Source organism: Bufo gargarizans, chromosome 2 (genome assembly GCF_014858855.1).
Source record: "Bufo gargarizans isolate SCDJY-AF-19 chromosome 2, ASM1485885v1, whole genome shotgun sequence".
Taxonomy (NCBI): Eukaryota; Metazoa; Chordata; class Amphibia; order Anura; family Bufonidae; genus Bufo; species Bufo gargarizans.
Window position 1 is genome coordinate 328568291 of NC_058081.1, and position 16105 is coordinate 328584395.

The 16105-nt window shown below is 39.5% G+C and overlaps 1 protein-coding gene across 1 annotated transcript in view; it reads left to right on the forward strand.

The window, feature by feature from the left end:
- Positions 1-16105, forward strand: part of PPFIA2 (PTPRF interacting protein alpha 2) — a 439158-nt gene that overhangs the window by 287054 nt on the left and 135999 nt on the right. Inside the window, exons 7-9 of the mRNA XM_044280550.1 lie at positions 10812-11033; positions 11413-11559; positions 15693-15827. Coding sequence (XP_044136485.1) covers positions 10812-11033; positions 11413-11559; positions 15693-15827 — 504 coding nt within the window. The remainder of the gene's footprint in view (positions 1-10811; positions 11034-11412; positions 11560-15692; positions 15828-16105) is intronic.

A 16105-nucleotide genomic window follows, 5' to 3' on the forward strand; every position in this document is an offset into this window, starting at 1 on the left:
CATCAGACCTCAGATCAGACTCCTAAATCAGATCACCAATCCTCATCTGACCTAAAATAAGATCCTCAAACCTCATCAGACCTCCAAAATAAGACCCCAATGCTCGGATCAGAGAACACAAATCAGACTCCCAGTGCTCTGATCTCCCCCCCTATGCTCAGATCTCCACCCCTATGCTCAGACCAACCCAAGCTCAAACAAGACCCCCCCATGCTCAGATATGCCCCCCATGCTCAAATCTGAACCCCATTGCCAAGATCAGGACCCCCCCCCCCATGCTTAAAATGAAAGAACTTAGCATGGGGGTCTGATCTAAGCATGGGGGGGTCCTGATCTGAGCATGGGGGGGGGGGGTCCGGATCTTGGTCAGGTCATAGTGCGTGCCTCCACGTACTAAGTTCTCACACTGTGTGCATCGGGACATAGGCGAGGCGAGAGTGAGCTGGAGCTGCAAAGTAGCAACAGTGCCCGATCAGGAAAAGAGATCCGAGCATGGGGTGGAGAGTGAGCCGCCTGACTGCTTCCCAGCTCCACAACTAGAGCCGCACTTGAAGAAGCAAAGAGCCTCATGCGGCTCAAGAGCCACGGGTTGGCCTCCCCTGGTATAAAGAATGTAATATGACAGATGCCATGTTTCAGTTACACCATGGATGCATTACATAGGACTGATACATGGGCTATACCAGGGATCAGCAATCCTTGGCACTCCAGCTGTTGTGAAACTACAACTCCTAGCATGCACACATACTTGGTTGTTCTTGTAACTCCCATAGAAGTGTTCTAGTTTCAGAACAGCTGGAGTGCCGGAGGTTACTGATCCCTGGGCTATACCATTCTTCTGCATATAGGGGTCAATTGCCTGATATAAGATAGTTATGTATGCAGAATTTTAAATACATGTGTATTAGAACAAATAAATTACAAAAATAAAAAAATGAATACCCCTTTAATACACTCTATGCACCCCTCCCCCCCTTTATTTTTTGAGAGTTACTTAGGCATGCTTACAGTATGTCATTTTTAGTATATCAGGCTTTCCACAGAATTCAAGGTCTCCTATATCTAAATTGAAGAAAAATAAAGTTATGACCCCTGGAACACAGAAGTGGGAAATTGTTACTGGTCCTTAAAGGGGTTCTGCACTTTCATTTAACTGATGATCTATCCTCTGGATAGATCATCAGCTTCTGATCAGCCGGGGTCCGACACACCTCACTTGAATGGAGCTTAGCCCCGCCCACGCTAGTTGATACTAGTCGTGACGTCAGTGGGCCGGCGGCCCGGCGGTAAACAGTGAGAAGGCCGCGGCGCTGTTGGAGCGCTGCTGCCTTCTCAAACAGCTGATCGGCGGGGGTCCCGGGTGTCCCCGGGGGCCCCGCCGATCAGAAGCTGATGATCTATCCAGAGGATAGATCATCAGTTAAATGAAAGTGCAGAACCCCTTTAAAGCTGAAAGTATTTATGTCACTAATGAGTTAAACCATTGTATAATAAAACATTCTTGTTTACATTTAGAGACCAAAAATCGGTAATCTGATCCTACATTCATACAGTAAATCATTACAGTCTATGCCAGGAGTCAGCAACCTCAGGTACTCCAGCTATTGTGAAACTACATCTCCCAGAAGTTCTGAGAACTGTTGGGAAAGTGTGCATGCTGGGAGTTATAGTTTCACAACAGCTGGAGTGCCGAAGGTTCATGACTCATGGTGCACTAACTTACATCTCTCTCATTTATTTGATACCTCCTATCTAGATTGATATGTTGTGTTCCAAAAAAGGAGCAGCTTTCTAAATCGCAACCAATCTCTTTCCTTACCACGATTTGGCACAGAGCTTCGCTATTTCTGGCATTCCCATAAAGAATGAATGGAGCGGCAGGGTGCATGCTGCACCTGCCGCACTGCCAGGAGGGCAGTACAGGACTCCCATTCTCAGGATCATTAGGGGTCCCAGCATTCAGACCCCCAAGGATCAGTTAGTTATCCCCTATCCAGTGGAAAATAGCCCATATTTTTTTGGGGGGCAATTTTGCCATGGATGTAGTAAAAATTCTCTTATATATGCTAATCATTACATTTTATTCTTCCTTATCTTATATATTGGACCCATGATGGTGTAAAAATTTGCTACTGTTTGAATTTATTATAAGGCCTAAAGCAGTCTTAGCAATATTTGGTGTGGAAAGCTGGTGTAATTAATAGGTGTGTTTTACAGCAATGAATGTAAAGGTAAGCGCCACCAGCGATTACTTGCTTATGTGTAATCGTGGTTATACACACTTCCTCTACAGATGCCCTTTGGGAAAGTTGCTATTTGATTGCCTGTGGGTTACTGGGAATCCCTGTAAATGAGTACGTGAAATTGCGAGTGTGTTAAGATGTGACTGTGCCGTGCTTAGCCTTCAGAATATAGTAGATGTGACTGACTCATGCTGGATGATACATTGTCTATCTTTACATCACCTATTGGTAGGCTAGCTTGGTGACAACATGTTTACATTTCTTTACATTTTGATGCAATTTTGGCTACTATGTCACGTCACCATGTTTACAGGTAAATCATTCCCCTTGCTAAACAAGGCATAAAAGGTGCCTACGGTTGCATTCACACAACTTTATGTATTTTGTGGTCTGCAAAACGCGGATCCACAAAAAATTTGGGTGGCGTCCGTGTTGCATAATTTATTTATTTTTTGCACACCCATTGTAACAATGCCTATTCTTGTTCACGAAACGTATAAGATTAGGACATGTTCTATCTTCTTTGTGGGACTGTGGAACGGACATATGGATGCAGACAGCCCCACGTTCCCATAGACTTGCAGACAGCACACGGTGTGCTGTCCATATTTTTTGCTACTCCATTGGAATGAATGGGTCCACATCCAATCCACAGAAAATGCAGATCGGATGCGGATGAAAAATATGGCTTTTTGAATGGGGCCTAAATGTGACAAATTCTCTTGTGTTATATCATCATCTGCTTTCATCGTTTTTTTTTTTTTTACAAAATCATTACATACTACATATTATTTGAAAGTGCCAATATACTGCACAGTAATATGCAGATATATCCCCTAACCAAGTGTTTGGCCCTTAGCAATATCACCTATGGGTTTGACCTGAGTTGGGTCTGTTGAGCAATAAGTGGGTGGCAGGTTTACAGTTTACATTCGTGCCTGTGGGGAGGTTCTTTGCAACCGTATTTGTTCCTAGAAAATTACTTCTGCGCTGCCTTTTCCAAATAAAATCTATGGTCTTTTGCGCATGTTCTTCAGTATTCCAGTAAGGTGGCTGGTGGCTCTAGGATAAAGCTCCCAGCACAGACTGCACATGTGTCAGTCTGTTGAATCACCGTAGTAGCAGTAAGCAGCTAGCACACTTGTGTGTGCATAACATGCAGAGATACTTATACTGTAAAACAAAACATGCAATGCAACAGCTCTCTGCAAACCAAATAAAGTACAACAATGCATAATAATTGCTAATGCTATACTTATAAATTAGAGATACTTGGCAAATACATTTTGTACAAAATGATTTGAGCCCATCTGCCGCACGTCAAGGCGATCTCTGTAAGACAGGTCCTAACACTAAATACTACCTGTTATGTGCCATGACGGCTACCATACAATTCAGGGAGTGTAGGTTCTGTCATCTTTGGTGCCAAAATGGCCTCCATTATATCCAAGGAATGCAGGTACCAACATGCATGCCGAGCCCACTCCACACCTCTCCTGGTGCCAAATGGCCACCAAAGAATGCAATGAGAGTCCACACTATACCTCTTCTGGTGCCAAATGGCACCAAAGATGACAAAAATTAAAGCAGGCCCAGCATGCATGTGGAACCTACCCTCCCTGAATTGTATGCTAGCCGTCATGGCACATAAAGGGTAGTAGTTAGTGTCAGGACCCATCATACAGAGATCGCCTTGACGTGTGGCAGATGGGCTCAAATAATTTTGTACAAAATGTATTTGCCAAGCATCTCTAATTTATAAGTATAGCACTAGCAATTATTATGCATTGTTGTACTCTATTTGGTTTGCAGAGAGCTGTTGCATTGCATGTTTTGTTTTACAGTGTTGTTTTCAGCTATAGCAACGTGCCCCTGTGCATTGGGATGTGCTGACTGAACCCCTTTTTTCTATGCAAAGATACTTATTGCACCATCAACCAAATCTGTGCTTAGGTACAGTTATTTGGTATCCCAACTGGGTAGAATGTTCTGGCCGAGAGACATGATAGAGCACACTATAGAAAGGATATTGCTTGTGCCAGCTGTTGGGTGAAAGTTCTGGGTTCCAGAGGGCCATCACGAACCCAAACACTCGAAGAGAAATCTTCCTACATGAGGCTCATTCCTCTCTGCCCCTATTCTCTCTCAGGTACAGAAAACACCCATGAGGCTTCACCAGAGACAATATACCTTCTGCTTTTTGGCTGGCTTTAATGGGCCTTAACCAGCGGCATCCATATGCAACTGCACTCAAGCTCCACTCCTTTCTGTGGCCATTTCCTCCATAGCTGCTCTGATTGACAGTCCAGGCAGTGGCAAAGCAAAGAGGGAGGGCCTAGCCACAGAAAGGAGTGGAGCTTGGGTGCAACAAAAGCATTGGTGACACCCTCATCGCACCAAAGGCCTAATTTGCATATTAAGAGAAAGTATCAAAGCTCAGAAACGGAGCTTCGGATCAACAAAAGAAAGATGACGTTTTAATCAGGTGCACCACAGCTATGTGTGTATACAAACAGATGGATAGGGAGGTCGCTGGTGACGGATTCCTTTTTAAACTCTATTGCCCATTTTCCTGCTCATGTGCTGTGTAGTGCTATGCGAGTTTTAGGGGTTGACAGTAGAGTCCATGTTTTTTCCAGCGTATGCCTCTGACATGATATTAAAAAAGCCTGATGTACTAAAAATCACATACTGTAAGCGTCCCTAAGTAACTCTCAAAAATAGTCTGAATTGCAGCTAAGAAGTCAGGAAGCATGAGCTGTTAATTAAAGAAAATTATTCAACGGAAAACTGTCATTTTAATATTCCTTCATTTACACCTTGTAATTATGTTCCCTTTATAGGGTTCTGCTATATTAATACCTATAAAAGACTATTCAAAGCCTTTGTTTTACACTTCCAACAAATTATCCAGTTCATGAACCAAATACATAATAATTTTTCTTGTTATCACCACTTTAAAATTATTCAGCTCTTTGTTCTTTGCCTTTAGTAGTTTCTTTTGGGTAGAGGTTGGTCTGCTATAGATAGGTCAGTGTATGTGGGGAACGGTTTAGGAAGATTACTGAATATATTATGGTCATATTATTTACATTGGGTGTGGAAAGGTTTATGCTGGTACCAGTTAGAGAAACCACCATTTCCTGTAATGTGGGGTATTTTGAAGTGTTTATGACATATCTGATCATCAAAATGGAAACCGGAAAAAATATTTATTGATTTGTTTTCCCATCAACTCGATTTGGTATAAACCATACAGTGCGTATTTATGGATATTTGGCACTTACCGTAACTCATCTACTTAGGCAAGATAAATGAGGTATATCTTTCTCTGAAATCCAGAGGGACATTTCCTTGCCTAGAATACTCAGTATGTATGTACTACGTATACTAGGTGCTCTCCGTAGTGAGAATGAATACCCCCAGACAACACATATATATTACTGAGAAATCCAGAGTAGCATACTAGTTGCTCTCTCTCGCAATCCAAACTTTTTGGGAAATTCGGTATAAATCTGATTAATTCTGAATTAATTTACTCATCCTTAACATAATGCCTTCTCTTAAATCAGTTGCTTTTGCCAGGGGAAGATGCAGCAAGACATATATTTATCAATCAATTGGTACACATTGTCCTTTCAAATTAATGGACAACCCTGTAATAGGTATATGTCCAAGTCAAATCCACTAGAGCAGAGGCCACTCTTTAGAGCAGCTTTGCTGTTTAAATTATAGAGGGATTGCTAAATGATGAGCTATCCTCGGGATAGGCCATCATTAGCTGATTAGCAGGGATCTAACACTATGACACCACTACTGATCAGCTGTTCGGGTGTACTTCCTTTGCCGGATGTCAGCACTGGAACTACACAACACCATCAACCTTGTAGTGGAGCACAGTACAACAGAACTGCTCCCACTGATGTGAATTGGAGCACCACTGCAGTGATGGAGCTGTGTAGTACCAGCACCATCTTCCGGTGATGGAGCTGATCAGGTGGTGGTGGTGGTGAGGAGGTGCATGGTGTCAGTCCAACAGTGATCAACTAGTGATAGCCTATCCTCAGGATAGGCCATCACTTAGTAAAAGCTGGACAATGCCATTTGTGGGTTATCTAATGAGACAATTGCTTTTAAAGTGAATCTGCACTATTTGATAACCATTCACTTGGGTCTTTTGCAGGTCATTTGCTCATCTGTGATACATACCCAGTAGTTATACTTTGTTAATGTGCATTATCATCAGCAATATCACTCTGAAAACTCTGTTGAATAGTTCTGGAAAGTTTTCCACATTCCCAATTTAGTTTATATTATTATTATCATAAACAGTGTAGGGCACCAGGGTTGCCAACCAGAATTTTTTTTTTTTATGGACAACTTATCCCAAAATCACGGACAGCCAACATTTTTATGGACAAATTGTAAAACCATAATGAATGATAAATATTATAAGTAATACAGGTCTATAGCTCAATATACTGGTAAGAACTCATTACCAGCTTTACTGGAGCTGGAAAATGATGATAATTACCACCAAAATAATCTACTCAAGTGCCACCAGCCTCAAAAAATCATTGACACGTCCATCGAGTGATCCTGTGGTTCATGCTGGCATAGCAATTCTTATTTCTGGGCAGCAGATTGTGCTTTCTAAACAGCGATCTACTGCCCAGATGAGCGATCACAATAGCAATCCTTTGTCCTCATACTGTGACGGAAATTGCTGCATGAAAATTCAGCTTTCTCCTTCACTGAACGAGCAGCCAACTGTCGGGAAAGAAAGCTTCCTTTCCAACAATCATCTGTTACATCAGGATGTGTAAACCCGCCTTTAGCTTGCTAAGTTACTGCCTATTTACTGTATTTTGACCCTCTGCTGCTTGACCCGATGCGTACCTCTGTATTGACCCTTTGCTGCCTGCTCAGAACTTGGACCTTTGACTGTTTAGCATCTACTCCACCAGCCCTGACCTCGGCTTGTCCCTGGTAGCGGCCTAGTGGTTCCCTTGCAGCGACATTTAGATGCCTGTACAGGGGTTAAAGTGTGACTACCAGTGGACTGCCCTTAGGATTAACCCTAAGTAAAATCTGTGGGTTAACACAATGAAGCTGGCTTACATTTAGACTGGCAATGGATGTTCCGTAGTTATGTAAAGGCCGGCGGCTCTTCATAACTTCAGCAGATCCACCTCCAGCACAGGGGTTATTAATACCGGCTTCTAAAATGCCAGTCTTAATAAATGACCCCTAATGTTTCCACACCCACTTCAGTAACACAGTAGCTTAGCTCAGTAACGTAGAGAAAAAAAACGTTTATTTTCTTATATATTGTATTACATTCTGCTTCCACATGTCTATGGTAGTAATCCTGTATCAAATCCTGATTCTTAAAGCCACAAGAATAATATAAAATTATTTGAATATAGCATAGTTGCAGCTCTCTGAAATGCTGAACATAGTAACAGCTGTGTCTTCTGCTAGTATAGATGTTCTTGCCAAATTATTCTAGGGCAGAAAATTCTGTTTAACCATACCCCCTGCTACAACATTGCAGAATGCAGCCAAGTTCCTCAGGATATGTTTCCTGTCTTATTTATCTGGCGCTCTGTTTTAATTTTTATCTCTTGTCTGACAATGTTGTCATACTTGTTTCCAGATTTCACATGGTCACTAAGAGGGTCGTGGTGAACATCTACTTGACTTTTTTCTTTTTGTCATGCGTATTAGTAATTTATTTGTGTCGTAAACAATCCCGTCATATGGATCATTACAGTAATTGATTTGGTGAATGTTGTTTCCTGACATAGTTTCAAATATACCATAATATATCCTGATACTATGTTCAGCACAGCAGTGGAGACAGACAACATATTCTGCAGCTTTTTATCATGGAAAACAAGATCAGACATTACATAGTAACAAACTAACAATTCAATCTGTGAGCTTACAATCTGTGAGGCAGTAGAGGTAACACTTAAAGTAAAAAGTATTTTTTTTACAATGGTCTAGCCATCTTTCATATTAAACAAGGTACTACGCATAATATGCGCTGTACATATCAGGGAGCTGAATTGTTGCTTTATCTGTGGCTAATATATTAGTCCCAGATGCCAGTCTTAATAAATGTTCCCCTATGTCCTGATGCTTCCTTGAAGCACGGTGGGCAGATTTACCAATCCTGTAGATGGCGTAATCTTAGGCTGTCTAGCCTTGCACCAGATTTATAACAGGCTCAGACTGGATAATAAAAGTGAGGCAGGGATAGAGACTTTTGTCTAACTCTGTATCAACTGTTGGTTGGCTTACTTTGAGACAGAATTTTACACCAGAATTGAGGTGCAAAATGTTGCATCTTAAGCCATGCCCCCTTTCCCGAAAACCCACACCTCTTTTCCAGTAAGCCACAGGCCCTTTTAGGACGCAGAAACGTTCTCTAAACCTAGTTGCACCAAATTTCATCACATTTTGGCACACTTTATACCAAAACCTAGGTGCCCCCTGATTAGTAAATGTTAGGTAGTGTTCCCCGGGAAGCGGTGCTTGCATTGGGACATGCGATTCATATAAAATCTGTGGGAGACAACAATCAGAGGTACATGACGGTACAGTATGGGCCCACACCAGCCTATAGCCAGTATATTATACATCCATACAACACAGGTCTGTCACACAGCCTCGTACAAGTGTCCTAAAGCTTGTCTGCTTTTTTCTTTTAACCATTTAGTAGTTTGGCAGCATCACTTTGAACAAACTTTTCTGAGCCATGTGTCTTTGAATCAACTAGTAGAGACAGTCATTAAATGTAAAAAAAAAAAAAAGTGTTCTTAAAAATATAAAGCAGCACCCCATCTCGCCCTTCCTGGCACAGTGTGTGAGTTTGGAAATTATGTATGTATTGTATAAACTTTTTTTTTTTTTTCAAAACTTAACTTGGCTGATCTCACAATCTTTTCATTGGACGTAATATAGAGCTCATTTATATACAAGTTCTCATTCCGAAAGGCAATAAACATATGCATATCCCGCTCTGGATTCATGGAAAGCTAGCCGTGTTTGTGAAGAAATGTTAGAATTGTCATTTTATGGGGTAATTGAGTACAAGGTGGTGCTCAGTGGTGTGTTCACTATCATTATTGAAGACACAAGTGCTAATTTCCCTTTTAATGAAGTGGCTGATGTCAGAGATCATGAAGAAGTTAGCAAAACTGATCTACATAAAATATACAATTTTAGGCTACGCAGTCAAAAGTTATTATCACTGCTCTACAGCAAATCAATAAAACTTTCAGTTTTTGTGCAACTAAAGCGGAATCATCGCTTAATAAAACATTATACAAATTTCCTACACACTTTGCGATGGAATTCCTCAGCATTTAAACATTGGCCATTACATTACCTTAGCTAATTGGTCGCATCATTATTGGCGCTGTCTATTCAGTACTGATAGTGTACGGACATGGCTCATTGATAAGCAGAATAGTAGCACCCCCCCTGTCAGATTATACATACATTTCCAGGAGGAACAGCACAATTTAGAGTTCTAAGAAAATAATAATTTCATTGAGAATGCAAGTATTTACTAAACCAGAAACGTCAGGAGTGGCGGCAGGTCCTCTTTTCCTATACCAGCGTTGTTCTTTTTATGGACTGTCTACCGCCTCATTCACACCTTGCAGAGAAGGACCATAAATTCATTATCTTTTTCATTGGATTTCTGTCCACATATGGTTTTGGCTTACAAATACTGATGCAAAATCATATAGTACTTTCTGAAGATCAGGCACTGGAGGTAGTTAAAATTAAAACTTTATTTCATTCATCCCATAAAATCCAGTCTGGAAACACTGAGTGGGTGATATGGAATGAGTTAAATACAGTTATGATTTGACCTCAAGTATAGGATCTTTAGAATGTGAGTTGCTTAGACTCCATCAAGCCATCCTATGATCTCCCCGCTGATGCACATACTGAAATGTTTTTCATTTTTCTCTGATGAAAAATGCAGAGATTTGCAGTTGGAAAAGGTCAAGAATTTAAACAACTGTTTTAATTCACTGACAGCGAACAGAGCTCTTGTGGATAGTAATTGACAAAGTATACAGTATTTGACATTTCTATGACTTTATTTTACAATTGTTAAACTTTTTACAATAAAATCTTTGCTAAACCTTTCTTTCTCCAAGTTACCTGTGTTCAGTAACCATTGATATGCTTGGAGTAAATCTGTATTCAATATTGGTTTCATACGGATGTAACGAGTGTCAGCATTACAGATGGCACGCTGCTCTATTCGAGAGTCGAGCCATGGTAACCCACCACTCTAATTTGCTTAGTGTCACAAGACACAAGACACAAATAGCATATCACTCCATGGTGCCATACTCACATAGAGTAGTTTGCCATCTGTAAGATTAGCACTTGATTAATCTATTTGATCTGAAATGTCATAATAATAAGATATTGTTGACTTAAAAAAAAAAAAATCCTTACCTGCTTTACACATTTTAAATGAATTCAAGATTCTGTTATCTAAGTTCATTTATACTGTACTCACTTATTTTTCAGAGGTTGTCAAACGGTTCTATTGATTCGAATGATGAAGCCAGTCAGATGGTGGAACTTCAAGAACTACTGGAGAAGCAGAATTATGAAATGACCCAAATGAAAGAACGTTTGTCTTCATTGTCTGCTCGAGTTGGGGAGGTTGAGCAGGAAGCAGAATCTGCGAGAAAAGACTTTGTAAAGGCAGAAGAAATGAATACAAAATATCAGAGAGACATTAGGGAGGTAGAGTTGCTTACTATTGACTTTTGACTATTGCATTTGCCATACACATTAGTACTGGTGATGACCCCTTCTAATACTCAGTCTAGAGAGAAAATCCCAACTCTTGTGGACTTCACCCCAATCTTAAGAACCCCCACAAGACACTTCCTCTCCTACAGTAATAGTTTGGGTGCATACTGCCCTTCTATCTGACAAGGGATGGATGATAAATAAGTGTGAAGCTCTTTTTGCTGTTTTATTCTCCAAAAAGTATGCCAGATCCCAAACTGCCTTATAATACCTTAAATGTTGTTTATGATGCCTACATGATCACATAGTGATGATCTTGAGTCTTTAACCTGCAGTTATGAATATTACAATGTACTTCTGTGAATTTCAGGCCATGGCTCAAAAAGAAGATATGGAGGAACGAATCACAACCCTTGAGAAGCGATATCTCAGTGCACAGAGGGAAGCAACGTCCATCCATGATATGAATGATAAGCTGGAAAACGAGCTGGCAAACAAAGAAGCTATTTTACGTCAGGTTCAGTATATTTTTCAGCTTATGTATTTTAACAACCTGGAATTTACATCCACATTTAACATGCCCTTGCTTCCTGTGATTATGATGGCTTTTAAGGTAGCTGTCTAACATATTTAACACATGCACAGAATTATATAAACATCCATAAACAAAATACAGGCATTTCTACAGTTTTATCAAAAATCTAAGAAAAAAGATGCAAAACATCCTGCACAATATGATAACTGAATATGTGGATGTACATGGCAACATTTATAAACAAAAAATCACAGAAAATAATGCACTAACACAAAAGATGCAAACATTATACATGGACTAAGCCCTCATTCTGGTATGATAAAATCTATGACTCTCAGACAATATATTTTGATCAAAACACATCTGTGCCCGCCTACCCGCGCCAAGGTGGTCTCAGTCAGGCAGGTCCTACGCTAAACATATTTCTACAGTTTTAGCAACCAAATTCTAACTAGTATTTTGCACTGTTAAAAATAATATCTACTCTGTATGTCAGTGTTATGCCATGCTGTCCATAATAATGGAAATTTTGTGACTGACTTAACCTCTTTGGTGGTTGCGTCCACCTTGACATGTTTATATACAGCCTTGATATGCTGATACTTTTGTTGAAAAGGAAAACATCAATAAAAATGTTGAAATCAAAAAAATAATATCTACACTTTCGAATTGCTTCTAGTAGCACAAATATGAAAAAGCCACCCTGATGTTGGATCAAAACTTTAAAATCCTTAACATTCCATTCAGAATGAGTGCATTTGCCTAACTGTTGAGTATAATTAAAGGGAACCTGTCACCGGGATTGTGTGTATAGAGCTGAGGACATGGGTTGCTAGATGGCCGCTAGCACATCCGCAATACCTAGTCCCCATAGCTCTGTGTGCTTTTATTGTGTAAAAAAAAATATTTGATACATATGCAAATTAACCTGAGATGAGTCCTGTACCTGAAATGAGTCAGGGACAGGACTCATCTCAGGTTAATTTGCATATGTATTAAATCTTTTTTTTTACACAATAAAAGCACACAGAGCTATGGGGACTGGGTATTGCGGATGTGCTAGCGGCCATCTAGAAACCCATGTTCTCAGCTCTATGCACAAAATCCCAGTGACAGGTTCCCTTTAAGATTACAGCATAGATTACATTATCAGAATATTTAAAATATTTACATTGAGACTTCTATTTACTATTCTTTGTTCTTTTTACTTACATTATTTTTCTGTTCATTTTTTCTCCTTGTTTTTACCTATTACTCTACTTTTTTGTTGTATTTCTTTACCTTCTTATTGTTCTTTCACCAATCAATCTTTTTACTCCCATTTTTATTCTCTTTCGTCTTTATCTCGAAATTCTTCTTTTACTATCATCATTCTTCCCTTTTCCCTCATCGTTTTTTTCTTGTTATTCTTTGTTTCCTCATTCTTCTTTTTGCTATCATTGCTTCAATGCTGGTCTTTTTTTCTTTGTATTTTTTTCTTATTCTTTTTATTCCTTACATTCTTAATTTTACGGATTCTTGTTTTCTCTTGTTCTTCGTCTTCTCAGACTTCTTTCTCTGTCCTCTTGTTGTTTTTCCTAATTCTTTCTCTTTTCACTTTCATTCTTTTTAAACTCTAAAGCTGGGATTACACAGGGCGATGTAGACATCGATTTGTCGGGAAGGAAGTGTTCCTTCCCGACAGTAGGCTGCTGATTCACTCGGCTGCTTGCTATAGCGATCCCTCATCCTCATACAGAATCATGGCTTCTGAGCAGCAGATCGCTGTTTAGGCCACACAATCTTTTGCTCAGAAGCCATGATCGGTGGTGCCTGCATGAGCAACAGGATCAGCTGATGAATGAGCATTTTGCTCGTTCATCGGGTGATCAGTGGAACATTCAGACGGGCAGATTGTCTGGCACAACTGTTTGCAGGAATGGTCGCTCCCGATAATCTGTCCGATAATTGGTGCGTCTAAATGCATCATAAGGCCTTATTCCCACAGTCTGTGTTTGGTCAGTGATTTCCATCAGTGATTGTGAGCCAAAACCAGGAGTTGAACCTATAACAGAGATAGGGTATAAGGGAAGGATATGCATCTATTTTCATGTTTTTGACCTGCACCTGGTTTTGTTTCACAATCACTTAATGAAAATCACGGACCAAACATTGACTGTGTGAAAGCGGCATTATTCTACTGCTTTCCTCATTTTTGTCTTACTTGTTTGCTTTTTCATTTGTGTTTTTTCTTTGTTCAGCCTTATCCTTTCATTCCTCTTCTTCTTTTTTCTCATTTTATTATTTTTGTTTTTCTATCGCTTCTTGTTCATGCTATTTTTTCATTGTGTGTTGTGTTCTTTCATTCCTTCTTCCTCTACTTTATCTTATGTTTCTTCTTGTCCATCTTCCTACCTTACCTTTTCTTCACCTTCCCTTGTTGTTTCCTGTATTGAATTATCAGAAGTTACTATAGGTATAAAAATATCTCCCTCGGTTATTTGCTAATATATGTTTTTATTATTTCTCAAATTTCTAGTGGAGGTCTGTTTAGTAAGGGCTGCCAGCTTAAAGGGAACCTGTCACCTGGATTTTGTGTATAGAGCTGAGGACATGGGTTGCTAGATGGCTGCTAGCACATCCGCAATATCCAGTCCCCATAGCTCTGTGTGCTTTTATTGTGTATAAAAACCGATTTGATACATATGCAAATTAACCTGAGATGAGTCAGAGCTTGAAAATACGACTCTTCTGTGCTCACACAAGTAAGATATGACTCTTTTATGTTAATTTGCATATGTATCAAATCGGTTTTTATACACAATAAAAGCACACAGAGCTATGGGGACTGAGTATTGCGGATGTGCTAGCGGCCATCTAGCAACCCATGTCCTCAGCTCTATACCCAAAATCCTGGTGACAGGTTCCCTTTAAAGGGTTTGTCCCACCAAAAATATTCTACAGTTTTCAAACCAGCACCTGGATCTAAATACTTTTATAGCTGCAATAAAAATTTTAGTATAGCCACTGCTATTCAGTTAAATCTTTCTGTATAGCGCCACCCTCTGTTTGTTATTTTTCTAATTTCTCTGTCCACCTCACTGAGATGGATGCACATGCTCACTTCCATCCTTCAACAACAACCAGCTGCAGCAGAAAAGACACAACCCCTGAGAAAGCAACCCCTCTGGTGCAGAGCAATAGGAGCAATGAATGGCTCAAGCTCCAGATCTATGTGTGGTACGGGGCTGGCTCTAGCCTTGATTGTCATGCACTATATGATTTCTGATTTTCATTTCCTACATTAATCATGGAATAACCCTTTTAATGTAGTACAGCGCCCATAGTGTATGTTCTGCTTTCTACCAATGCACATGTTATGTATATATATAACAATTATGCGGCTCCTTATTTTAAATAATTTTCTGAATAGTAATGCATTACCTTTGTCGTACTGGCAGCCATAAATCTAAGTCCCAGGTGTGCAGAAACATCAATAACATTCAGTTACTGATTTAGCATTCAGTTCATTAAAGCTTTTTTTTTTTCTGAAAGGACTGTTTATAATTCGTCTTTTTTCTCACATAGTTCATTTGTAATTCTTTAGAACTTTTTCTGCATAAAAAATAGTGTATACAGTATAAATGTAATTAGCATGTTGATTCGGATGCTGTTTGAGGCACGTTGCATGTTCTGGGTCTTTAATTTTTAATATAGTTATGATTTGATATATTTTCTTGTTGTATTTGACAGACTGTATTATAGTTTAAAGGTACATACATGTCTATCAAAGCTTGTTCTAGTGATTTGCATGCTGGGAAATATTTACACCGGACGCGTAAACTAATCTGAAGTATGCAGAACTAACTGTGTTTGTGTCACCCCTTTTCCACAACAACCGGTAGAACTATAAATGCAGCTCTGGACTTTAATATATAATGTGACTGAATACTAGTGGAAGACAAGCAATGCAATCTATTTAAAAAGTTACCCAATTTATTATGTAGAACTGTTTTATATGTGAACAATGAAAAGGTGGCTTCAGTCAAACTTTCTAACTTGGTATACTTTGATTAAAGTTACATTCTTGTGATTATTTTTAAAGTACAATTTTTTTTCCTTTTTCTGAAGTGTAGATGGAAGAGAAAAACAGACAGCTGCAAGAACGTTTGGAACTGGCTGAACAGAAGCTGCAGCAGACAATGAGAAAGGCAGAAACATTGCCGGAAGTGGAAGCCGAGCTGGCTCAGAGAATAGCAGCCCTTACTAAGGTACTGAACCAATGGAAAGTTCTTCTGAAGAACCTATTTGTCTCATTTGCTCTGCCACAGCTGGTGGATGTTGGAATATGCGGGGGTGAATATTTTGTCATGAGACACTGGTTACTTATTCTTTACAAGTCATGGAGATCCATTGAGCTTTATTAATTAATATATTACTTGCTTGTTTTTATTACATTTTTATTTAATTTGCTCATGGGATGTTTCATCACTTTTTTTAAACTTTATTTTATGTTGTGCATGTAAAATTTTGAGAAAACGATATTCGA